At 40.7% G+C, this 12,706-nt stretch overlaps 1 protein-coding gene across 1 annotated transcript in view; it reads left to right on the top strand.

Moving 5' to 3' along the window:
* Window positions 1-11,769, top strand: part of LOC131274488 (uncharacterized) — a 44,307-nt gene extending 32,538 nt beyond the window's left edge. The window contains exon 3 of the mRNA XM_071209679.1: window positions 11,470-11,769. Coding sequence (XP_071065780.1) covers window positions 11,470-11,769 — 300 coding nt within the window. The remainder of the gene's footprint in view (window positions 1-11,469) is intronic.
* Window positions 11,770-12,706: the final 937 nt, after the last annotated feature.

The following is a 12,706-nucleotide window of genomic DNA, read 5'->3' as shown; positions in this document are numbered from 1 at the left end:
ATGTTCTGCCTTTCAACACTGTAATATCTGTCATACTGTATGTACAGTGGGATTTTCTTCAGTGTCTTTTTTTTCCCCAGTGTCTTTTTTTTCTCATTTTGTCTTCAAAGGAGTTTTAGGTAACAGTAAATTCACATACAGAATATAGGGGACTCCTATATACACAACATCCTCTCTCCTTTCCACCACCTTGTATCAATATCTTTTTTACATGTGGATTGTACACTTGCTACAACTGGTATACAAAAATTGATACAGAGCTACCAACATTGTCAATGTTTCACATTATGGTTTACACTTTAGACTATAGTTTTATAAAATTTTTGATGAAATTTAACATACCCTGTATCCATCATTGCAAGATCATGCAGAAAACTTCCATTGCCCTCTAAATACCCTCTTTTCCAACTTTTCTATGCTTCCCTCCCCCTAATAGCTAATGCATGCACCTGGTACAGAAAGCAGACATTAAAAATGAACTTTCTTGCCATTTCTCCTTATATCCCCCTTTAGTAGTAGGTAGAGCTATCAGTTTCCTATATATCCTTCCAGCAATATTCTAAGTACATTTCATTTCCCACAAATGGTAATATATTATCCACTGTCCTATTCCTTTTCTTTTCCTGATTTATAATAGAGATTGAGAGCTCCTCATTCTTTTTTTCATGTCTATTTAGTATTTCATAGTATGAATGGACCATACTTATTTAAAAAATCAACTACTGAGAGGACAATTAAGTTGGTTCCAGATTTTGGTTTCTACAAGATAGTAATGGCATCCTAGTGTTCATGAACATTTGCATATATGCCAGAAATTCTTAGAAGTGGGATGGTCAAAGCAGCTGCATTTTTTTTTTCAACAGATGTTGACCAATTTATATTCCCACCAGTTCCATGGAGAGTCCCGTTCACACCTCCACCCTCCCGGGAAATATTATATCATGACAATTTTTTTCTTTACTTAATATTTTTATTTTTAAATAAACTTTAGATTATATAAATGATGCATAAAAATATAAAGAATAACCATATACCACCCTACCATACTCTTCCTCATCAACATTCTTCATTGGTGTGGTATATCTGTCACAACTGATGAACAAAAATTGAAGCATGCTACTAACCATTGAATATGGTTTACATTATAGCTTAAACTCTTTCCCACAGAATTTTGCAGGTTATGACAAAATATGCAATGGCTTGGGAGGAGGCAGGGCAAGATGGAGTCTGAGTGAGTGCACCTTATAATCTCTCCTGCAAAGAAGCGGCTGAGTAGGGTTGGAGTCCTGCTGGACCAGGCTGTTTCGGGTGTGTGCAGGGCAGGAGGTGTCTGTACGTCAATTTGTGGGACTGTGACAGAGGAGATTCTTGTAAGAGGTAGAATTTTGGGTCTCTTTCATGGAGGTCAGGGTTGTGCATGGACCCTTCCCCCTGGGGCTGGCGGAACACTGGTGGTGGCAACTCCTGGAGTCTTCACTGTGCTGGGGAGTTCCCAAGCCCTGAGCAGGCTGTTTCGGGGGCTTGCAGGGTGGGAGGTGTCTGGAAGTCGATTTGGTGAGACAGTGATGGAGGAGATTCTTGCAAGAGGTGGAATTTTGGGTTTCTGACACAGAGGTCAGAGGTTCTGGCTGGAACCCCTCCCCCTAGGGCTGGCGGCCAGGCCGCAGTGATCCCTGGGGTCATTGTTGTGTGGGGTGCTCCAAAACCCTGAGCGGGCTGTTATGGGGGCTTGCAGGGAAGGAGGTGTCTGGAAGTAGATTTGGCGAGACAGTGACAGAAGAGATTCTTGCAAGAGGTGGAACTTCAGGTTTCTGACACGGAGGTCAGAAATTCTAGGAGGAACCCTTCCACTGAGGGCTGGCAGCCCATCCATGGCAGTCCCTGAACACTTTGTAGTGCAGCAGCATCCCCAGCAGGCTGTTTTGGGGGCTTGCAGGGCAGGAGGTGCCTGGATGTTGATTTGGTGAAACAGTGACAGAAGAGATTCCTGTGAGAGTTGGAATTTTGGGTTCTGACACGGTCAGAGTTTGAGGGAGGGACCCCTCCTCCTAGGGCTGGTGCCCAGCTGCAGGGATCCCTGAAGGCTGTGTTGCCCAGTGGTGCTTCCAGGCCCCCTGTTAACTGGATGCATGGTTCCCAGGTCTGTTTCCCCTAAACCGTGGTGGCCCATGCTCCAGAGACTCACACACCTTGAGTCTGCAATATCACAGAATTCCCATCAGTGAATCCACCATGCCCTAAGGTCCATCTGAAGTCCTTGATTATCCTAGGCCTCGGTATTTGTGGGTTTTTTTTTTTTTTCTATTTTCTTGTCTTGGTTGCTAATACTGCATTATCTCCTGGTCTTTTCTCCCATTTTATCCCCCAAGGTCCTTATTTGTTTATTTATTTATTTTTCTCCTTTTCTTTTTCTTGCTTGTTTCCCCCCTTTTCTTTGCCCATCCTCTTTCATACTTCTCTTTTTTAAATTTTAGCTTTTTCTTATTTTATTTTATTTTATATTTTATATATTAGGTGATACAGGGAGTGCTTCACACTTGCTGTGTTTCCTTATCCTCTTTTCCTCTTTTCTGTGTTATTGATTTTGGCCACCTACACTACCCCTTTCCCCCACATCTTGCTATCCTCCATCATCTACTCACTTTCTTACATTCAATCTCCCTTTCTTTGGCCCCCAAATTGTCTAACTTTTAATTTCTATTACCTTTTTCTGTCTTCTGTCTTTTATCCACTCTTTTTTTTTAATTGACTTTGTAATAATATTACATTAAAAATATATATGTGAGGTCCCATTCAAACCCACCCCCCCGCCCCCCCTCTCCCCCCCCCCAACAACACTCGTTCCCATCATCATGACACATCCATTGGATTTGGTAAGTACATCTTTGGGCACCTCTGCACCTCATAGACAATGGTTCACATCATGGCCCATACTCTCCTCCATTCCATCCAGTGGGCCCTGTGAGGATTTACAATGTCCGGTGATTACCTCTGAAGCACCATCCAGGGCAGCTCCATGTCCCAAAGACACCTCCACCTCTCATCTCTTCCTGCCTTTCCCCATACCCATCAGCCACCATGTCCACTTTTCCCAATCCAATGCCACCTCTTCTATGTGGACATTGGATTGGTTGTGTCCATTGCACCTCTATGTCAAGAGGAGGCTCAGATTCCACATGGATGCTGGATGCAATCCTCCCATTTTCAGTTGTAATCACTCTAGGCTCCATGGTGTGGTGGTTGTCCTTCTTCAACTCCATCTTAGCTGAGTGTGGTAAGTCCAATAGATCAGATTGTAGGTGCTGGAGTCTGTTGAGGCTCAGGACCTGGCTATCACATTGTCAGTCCAGAGATTCAAATCCCCTAAATATATCTTAAACCCCAACATTAACTGCACCTCCAGCACATTAGCATGAAAGTCTTATGAAGGGAGATCCCATCTGAGTCCAGATTCATCACACATAAACACCCTTTCCAAAGAGGGGCCATCTGCCCTGGTAGTTAACCCCATCGGCCATGACCATAACTCCCACGGGTCTCTTTAGCCCTCAAAGGAACCAATATCTGGGGGTTGTATCTGCTTTATCTGTCTCTCTGACTCTGCTCAGTTGTGCATGAGGGCAATCCTTCTGCCAGCCTCCAGACTCTTTTTTAGAAACTCGTAGCCATATAAACTCATTTCTCCTTTCCATTTCCCCCTTACTTTAGGTCAAACAACATTTTAAAGTCATGGTATTTTATGTAGACATGGATATTCTGCTGATCCGCATTGAACCTTCCGTATAAGGTCATTTTCCAGTTGCATCATCAGTTGGTAGTTGATAGTGGTCCCTCGTTGCCAGGGAGGCTCATCCCCGGGTGTCATGTCCCACGCTGGGGGGAAGGCATTGCATTTACATGCTGAGTTTGGCTTCGAGACTGGCCACATTTGAGTAACATGAAGGCTGACAGGAGGAAATTCCCAGGCACAATGTTGCTCTAGACCTTGTTCTTATTTTAGGTTTGTCAGCTCAGAAGCATAGTCATTAGCATCAGGGGCTCACTGTTGAACCCTCACTCCCTCCCGGTCCCCGCCACTGTACCTGGGAGACGGTCGCTGCTCCCCTAGGGACCACGACAGAGCACCACTGGCCAGGAACCCAGTACCCCCCCTACTGTGGTTTTTAATTTTTGCCACTATGAGTATATCCAAACATTACCATGCACCCTGGACATATGTTCTGTACAGCTCCCTGTCAGCCATATATCACCTGTCATTGGTATCCCATACCAGTATCCCTCCATTGCCATTGTTGAAACACTCTGTGATCCAGAACTCCCCGAAATTTGAAGCCCAATATAATGTCATGGTCCCTTACTAGGGAATGGCATATAGCGATGGGTTTAAAGGATAGATAAAGAACTTGGATAAAATTAGATAAAGAACTTAGATAAAGAATGTTGACTTGAAAAAATTCCACATCCTATCTTTTTCTTTTTTTTTTTTTTTCCGCCCCCCTAATTATTCAGCTTTTCTTCACAGGAGTCCTAGACCACAGCAATGTATATATATAATATACAGCACTCCCACACATCCACCAGAAAACCTTTTCCCTTCCACAGTGATACTCTTATGCCCTATTCATATCATATTTACTTAAAGTGATGTACAGAGTCTGAGACATTAGCTTTCTAACAAGGTGACATCTGTGCTTACATTATGGTGCATACTTTAGGATACACAGTTCTTTACATTTTTAGTTATCCTATGTTTTACATTATGGTTTACATTATCAGTCTGTCATCTCCTATATGTTATGGTGTAATATTACATGTTTTATATCCATCCTTGTGTACTCTCAAGAAACTCCTCTCTTACCCCCATTTACTTTGGTTCCACACATTTAACGTCCATTTTCCCTTCCACCTTGGTGCCCACAGTGACAGCCAACCTCCGTTTCCTGAGGAGCCACTTCCAGAGATAGATGGAATAGTGTTCAGGGCCTAACTTGCTCAACTGCCCCAATGCCCTGGGAGCCACCCTTTCTCTCGAGGGATACAGTTCCCTCTATTTGATGGCATTAGTCTTCCCCAGGATGTGGGTCCACCCCCACTCTCACTACTTGGGTTTCTACCCCATGGTGGCACCCACTCTGGCAGAATGAGCATTTAGACATTCCCCAGGAGCCCGTCCTGCATCAGACCCTCCCCTCCGAGCATTCTAAACAGGTAACCCTCTTTATTATATTTTGATATGATTTTCTCGGCATTTTACTCTCCACCAACACCTGACCCTCTCCTGTGTTCGTATGCTACCCCTCCCTCCCCCCACTTTTGGGCAACGTTACCCATCCGTCCCTCCCCAGCCACCCTCAAACCCGCAAAGCCCCAACCAAAGGCAACCCCTTGCCCCCCTTTTATCTCTTCTTTGTGTTCATACTTACCACCATCTCGTCTTAAATTCCATCCCTGCAGACATCGGCTCATATCCTTCCTCCACCCTCCGATTTCCTGTAAGCCTATCGTTCAGTCTCTTGCTATCTAGGGCAGCTTGTTTATTTCATATCATTGAGGTCATGTAGTATTTGTCCTTCAATGTCTGGGTTGCTTCACTCAACATAAGGTTCTCAAGATTCATCCATGTTATCACATGTGTTTGTAGTGTGTTTGTTCTTACAGCCGAGTAGTATTCCATTGTGTGTATATACCACATTTTATTGATCCACTCATCTGTTGATGGGCATTTGGGTTGATTCCAACTTTTGGCAATAGTGAACAATGCTGCTATGAACATTGGTGTACATATATCGGTTTGTGTCCTTGTTTTCAGTTCTGCTGGGTATATACCCAGCAGTGGTATTGCTGGGTCATATGGCAAATCTATGGCTAGTTTTTTGAGAAACCGCCATACTGTCCTCCAGAATGGATGGATCCTTCTGCATTCCCACCAGCAGTGGATGAGTGTTCCCCTTCCTTCACATCCTCTCCAGCACTTGTATTCTTCTGTTTTTTTCATAGCTGCCAATCTTATGGGTGTAAGATGGTATCTAATTGTAGTTTTGATTTGCATTTCCCTGATAGCGAGAGATTTGGAACATTTTTTCATGTGCTTTCTTGCCATTTGTATTTCTTCTTCGGAGAAGTGTCTGTTTAAGTCTTTTTCCCATTTTTTAAATGGGTTGTTTATCTTTTTATTTTCAAGATATAGGAGTACTTTATATATGCAAGTTATAAGTTTCTTATCAGATATATGATTGCCAAATATTTTCTCCCACTGTGTGGGCTCCCTTTTTACTTTCTTGACAAACTCCTTTGAGGTGCAGAAGGCTTTAATTTTGAGGAAGTCCCATTTATCTATTAGTTCTTTTGCTGCTCGTGCTTTTGGTTAGATATTCATAAATCCATTTCCTATTACAAGGTCCTGTAGATGTTTCCCTACACTGCTTTCTAAGGTTTTTATGGTCTTGGCTCTTATATTTAGGTCTTTGATCCATCTTGAGTTGATCTTTGTATAAGGTGTGAGATGGTAATCCTCTTTCATTCTTCTACATATGGTTATCCAGTTCTCCAGACACCATTTGTTGAATAGGCCACTCTCTCCCAGTTGAGAGGGTTTGGTGGCTTTATCGAATATTATGTGGTTGTATATGTGAGGTTCTATATCAGAGCTTTCAATTCGATTCCATTGGTCTATGTGTCTCTCCTTATGCCAATACCATGCTGTTTTCACCACCGTAGCTTTATAGTATGTTTTGAAGTCAGGTAGTGTGATTCCTCCAATTTCGTTTTTCTTTTTCAGTATGTCTTTGGCTATTCGGGGTCTCTTTCCTTTCCAAATAAATTTCATAGTTAGTTTTTCTAGTTCCTTAAAGAAGGCTGCGTTGATTTTTATTGGGATTGCATTGAATGTGTAGATCAGTTTTGGTAGGATAGACTTCTTAATAATGTTCAGTCTTCCTATCCATGAACAAGGAATAGTCTTCCATTTATTTAGGTCTTCTTTGATTTCCTTGAAAAATCTTGTATAGTTCTCGGTGTATAAGTTCTTTACCTCTTTAGTTAAATTTATTCCTAAGTATTTGATTTTTTTATTTACTATTGTGAATGGTATTTGTTTCTTGATTTCCTCCTGATCTTGCTCATTATTGGTGTACAGAAATGCTACTGATTTTTGCGCATTGATCTTATAACCTGTGACTTTACTAAACTCATTTATGAGTTCTAGAATCTTCGTTGTAGATCTCTCAGGGTTTTCTATGTATAGGATCATGTCATCTGCAAATAATGAAATTTTGACTTCTTCCTTTCCAATTTGAATGCCTTTTATTTCTGGTTCTTGCCTCAGTGCTCGAGCAAGTACTTCTAAGACAATGTTAAATAGGAGCGGAGACAGTGGGCATCCTTGTCTTGTTCCTGAGTTTAGAGGGAAGGAGTCTAGGATTTCTCCATTGTAAACAATATTGGCTTTAGGTTTTTCATATATACTCTTTATCATGTTCAAAAAATTCCCTTGTATTCCAATCTTTTGGAGTGTTTTTATCAAGAAAGGGTGCTGTATTTTGTCAAATGCTTTTTCTGCATCAATAGATATAATCATGTGATTTTTTTCCTTCAATCTGTTTATATGGTGTATTACGTTGATTGATTTTCTTATGTTGAACCATCCTTGCATACCTGGGATGAATCCCACTTGGTCGTGGTGTATAATACGTTTAATGTGTTGTTGAATACGATTAGCAAGTATTTTGTTAAGTATTTTTGCGTCTAGGTTCATTAGAGAAATTGGTCTGTAATTTTCCTTTTTTGTGATGTCTTTGTTTGGCTTTGGTACTAGGGTAATGTTGGCATCATAGAAGGAGTTGGGTAACATTCTTTCTGTTTCGATGTTTTGGAATAGTTTCAGCAAGATTGGTGTCAGTTCTTTCTGGAATGTTTTGTAGAATTCACCTGTGAAGCCATCTGGCCCTGGGCTCTTCTTAGTTGGGAGATTTTTAATAACTGATTCTATCTCTCTGCTTGTGATTGGTTTGTTAAGATCATCAATTTCTTCTTTTGTCAATATGGGCTACTTATGTGTTTCTAGGAATTTGTCCATTTCCTCTAGATTGTCATTTTTGTTGGAATATAGTTTTTCAAAATATCCTCTTATGATAGTCTTTATTTCTGTGGGGTCAGTGGTGATATCGCCTTTCTCATTTCTTATTTTGTGTATTTGCATCTTCTCTCTTTTTTTCTTTGTTAGTGTTGCTAAAGGTTTGTCAATTTTGTTAATCTTCTCAAAAAACCAGCTCTTGGTCTTGTTTATCTGTTCAAGTGCTTTCTTATTTTCTATTTCATTTAGTTCTGCTCTTATCTTTGTTATTTCCTTCCTTCTTCTTCCTGTTGGGTTACTTTGTTGTTGTTTTTCTAATTCCTTCAAATGTGCAGTTAGTTCTTCAATTTTTGCTCTTTCTTCTTTTTTGATATATGAATTTATGGCTATAAACTTCCCTCTCTGTACTGGTTTTGCTGCATCCCATAAATTTTCGTATGTTGTGTTATCATTATCATTTGTTTCAAGGTAGTCATTGATTTCTTTTGAGATTTCCTCTTTGACCCACTGTTTTTCTAAGAGTGTGCTGTTTAATTTCCAAATCGTGGTGTGAAATCTGGGCTTCTGTCCCTTGCAAATCTCCAGCTTGACTCCACTGTGGTCAGAGATAATGTTTTGTATGATTTCAATCTTTCTGAATTCGTTCAGCCTTTCTTTGTGGCCTAGCATATGATCTATCTTGGAGAATGATCCATGTGCGCTTGAGAAAAATGTATATCCTGCTGTGTTTGGGTGTAGCGATCTATATATGTCTATTAGATCCAGCTCCTCTAATATACTATTCAGATGTTTTGTTTCTTTGGTGATTCTCTTTTGAGATGTTCTGTCCAGAATTGATAGTGGTGTATTAAAATCCCCCACTATAATTGTAGATGTATCTATTCTTTCACTTAGTTTTTCCAGCGTTTGCCTGACGTATTTAGAGGCACCCTTGTTAGGGGCATAGATATTTATGATTGTTCGATCTTCTTGACAGATTTTCCCTTTGACTAAAATGTAGTATCCTTCTTTGTCTCTCACAATTGTTTCACATTTAAAGTCTATTTTGTCTGATATTAATATAGCTACTCCTGCCTTTTTTTGGTTATTGTTAGCTTGTATGATTGTTTTCCAGCCTTTCACTTTCAATCTCCATGCGTCTCTGGGTCTAAGATGTGTCTCTTGTAGACAGCATATGGATGGGTCATATTTCCTTATCCAGTGTCCCAGTCTGAATCTTTTGATAGGTGAGTTTAATCCATTGACATTCAGTGTTATTACTATCAAGGAATTATTTGTGTTAGCCATATTTTGATTGGATTTGTGTTTGTCATATTTTGTTTGTATATTTTTTTTTGTCTTTTTTGTTGTTGTTGTTGGTCTTATACTCTCCTCCAACTTTGCCTTTCCTGTTTTTTCCTTTCTTCCTGCAGAACTCCCTTTAGAATTTCTTGAAGGGGAGGTTTCTTGTTGGTATACTCTTTCAGTTTCTGTTTGTCTGCGAATATTTTGAACTCTCCATCATGTTTGAATGCTAGTTTAGCTGGATAGAGTATTCTCGGTTGGAAATTTTTTTCCTTTAGTACCTTGACTATATCATACCACTGTCTTCTTGCCTCCATGGTTTCAGAAGAGAAATCAGCACTTAATCTAATTGAGCTTCCCTTGTATGTGATGGTTTTCTTTTCTCTTGCTGCTTTTAGGATTTTCTCTTTGTCTTGAGCATTGGATAATTTGACAAGTATATGTCTTGGGGTGGGCCTGTTGGGGTTTATGACTTGTGGAGTGCGCTGTGCTTCTTGGATATGTACATCTGTCTCTTTCAGTAGATTTGGGAAGTTTTCAGCCATTATTTCCTGCAACACTCTTTCTGACCCCTTTCCCTTCTCTTCACCTTCTGGAATGCCTATAATACGAATGTTTGAGCGTTTTGCATTGTCATTCAGGTCCCTAAATCCTAATTGGATTTTTTCTATCTTCTTATTGACCCCTTCTACTATCTGTTTGATTTCTGATGTACTGTCTTCCACATCACTAATTCTCTGCTCTGTCTCTTCTAGTCTGCTGATATTTGCTGCAAGTGTATTTTTGATTTCTTGAACTGTGGTGTTCATTCCCATCATATCTGTTATGTTTTTGCGTATGTCTGCAATTTCCCCTCCAAGTGATGTCTTCATGTTGTTAACCTCTTTCATTACTGCATCAAATTTGTCGGTGATAAATGTTCTGAGATCTTTCATTGCTTGTGCCAAGTTTTGCTCCCCTTCGTGGTTATTGGTTTGTTGATTGGATTCAGCCATGTTTTCCTGATTATTGGTTTGGTTCGTAGATTTTTGTTGCTTTCTGGTCATCTCTTTATTTTGACGAATTTAATCAGTTCCTTAGCTTCTTTGTCTACTCTTGGAGGTTAATTAGTTGTTATTTTTGCACAGGTGTTATATCTTCTCTTTGTCACTTTTTTCTTCTTATTCTAGTTACTTGTTGTTGGTTAAGTTCACTTTAGAGGAAAGTATTAGTGTTGGGGAAAGGCAATTGTGTAAGCAAGGGAAAAGTGTAAAGTTGTATTGGTGATGTATGTTAACAAAGCAAGAATATGAGATCTGGAAGGATGGAGGTTAGATTCATGTAGATTGTATAGAGTTATAGCTGTAGGTAGAGTACCTTTTATGAAGTAGATGACTGAATATGGGAGGAATATGGTATGAACTACAAAGCTATTGTTTTCATGAGAGAGGGAAAAAGAAAAGAAAGGTAATAGTTTCAAGACTGGATAACAGACAGAAAACAGAACAAAGGTATTAGAAATTAAGAGTTAGACACTTTGTGGATCAAAGAACAGGATGTGGGGGGTGGAATATAGGAGAGACAGTAGATGATAGTGGATATCAAGATGCAGGGGAAGGGGGATATGTAGATAGCCTAAATCAGTTCACACAGAAATGAGGCAGTGGAGGATGGGAAAACCCAGCAAATGTGAGGTGTTCCCTGTAGCACCTATTGTATACTTGAATTAAAATAAAATAAGTGGAAGATGAGGGACAAGAGGGAAGAGAAATCCGAAAAAAAAAAACTAATTATAATAAAGAAAAAAAGAAAGACAAGAAGAAAGGAAGAAAGAAAAAGAGGATGGGCAAACGGTGGGGAACGGATAGGGGGAAGAGAGATACAGGTATACGCGTGTCACAATTGCAACACTATCTAAAACAACAACTTCCCCCCGCTTTGCCCTAAAACCCCCCATCTGTCTGCCCAAATGGGTCTGCAAGCACCTCCCTTCCCACAAACCCCCAATAGGCCGCCCAGGGCCCACGAACTCCCCAGTACTGCAGATGCTCCAAAAAAAAAAAAAAAAATTAAGTAAAATAAATTAAAAAAACAAAACAAAAAAAAAAACACAAAGAACAGAAACCCCTCTGCAGGCGCGGCTCTGCCCGCCGCTGCCCGCCGCGGAGGCCTGGAAGGGCTCTGCCCGGCTTCTTACGCCGCTGCGGCCTGACCCGGCTCCGCCTGGCTCCGCTCGCTACAGCAGCCTGGCCCAGGTCCGGCGTCTGCCTCTCGCCGCCGTGGCCTGCACCGGCCCCGCCCGGCTCCGTACACCGCCACGGCCCGGCCCGGCTATGCCCGGCTCTGCTCGCTACAGCGGCCCGGCCCGGCTCCGGCGTCCGCCTCTCGCCGCCGCGTCCTGGACTGGCCCCACCCGGCTCCCTATCCACTATTGATATTATTGTCTTTCTTTTCTCTTTCCCTCTCTCATGAAAACATCAGCTTTTTAATTCATACTATATTCCTCCCCATATTCAGTTGACTGTCTCATTATAGGTACACTATTGACTGCTATAACTCTACAAACTTACATGAGTCTAATATCCATTCTCCCAGATCTCACACTGTTGCTCTGTTAACATTTATTACCAATACTATTGTACACATTTTCTTTTCTTACTTATTTTGCTTTCCCTGGCCCTAATATTTTCCTTCAAAGTGACCTTATCCAGCAACAAGAAAATAGAGTAAGAAGAACAAAGTGACAAAGAGAAAACATAACACTTAAGCAAGAACAACTAATTAATTCCCAAGACTAGACAAAGAAGCTAAGGAACTGATTAAACCCATTAAGATAAAATGATGACCAGACAGCAACAAAAAACTACAACACAAAACAATAATCAGGAAAACATGGCTGAATCCAATGAGCAAACTAAAAACCAGGAAGGGGAGCAGAACATCAAACAAGTAATTAAAGATCTCAAAACATATATTACAGGCCAACTTAATGAAGTAAACAAAGAGATTAACAATATGAAGAAAACACTTGGAGAGGAAATTGCACACATACATGAAAAGACAACAGATATGATGTTGATGAACACCACAGTTCAAGAAATCAAAAATACACTCTCACCAAACAGCAGCAGATTAGAAGAGGCAGAGGAGAGAATTAGTGACATGGAAGACAGTACATCTGAAATCAAACAGATAGTAGAACTGATCGATAAAAAGGCAGAAAAAATCCAGCTAAGACTTAGGAATCTGAATGATAATGCAAAATGCACAAACATATGTATTATAGGCATTCCAGAAGGAGGAGAAGGGAAAGGGTACAGAAGGTGTGTTGGAGGAAATAATGGCTGAAAACTCCCCAAATCTACTGAGAGA

Source organism: Dasypus novemcinctus, chromosome 19 (genome assembly GCF_030445035.2).
Source record: "Dasypus novemcinctus isolate mDasNov1 chromosome 19, mDasNov1.1.hap2, whole genome shotgun sequence".
NCBI lineage: Eukaryota > Metazoa > Chordata > Mammalia > Cingulata > Dasypodidae > Dasypus > Dasypus novemcinctus.
The sequence above is the reverse complement of the archived record's forward strand: the minus strand, read 5'-3'. Positions and strand labels throughout refer to the sequence as shown.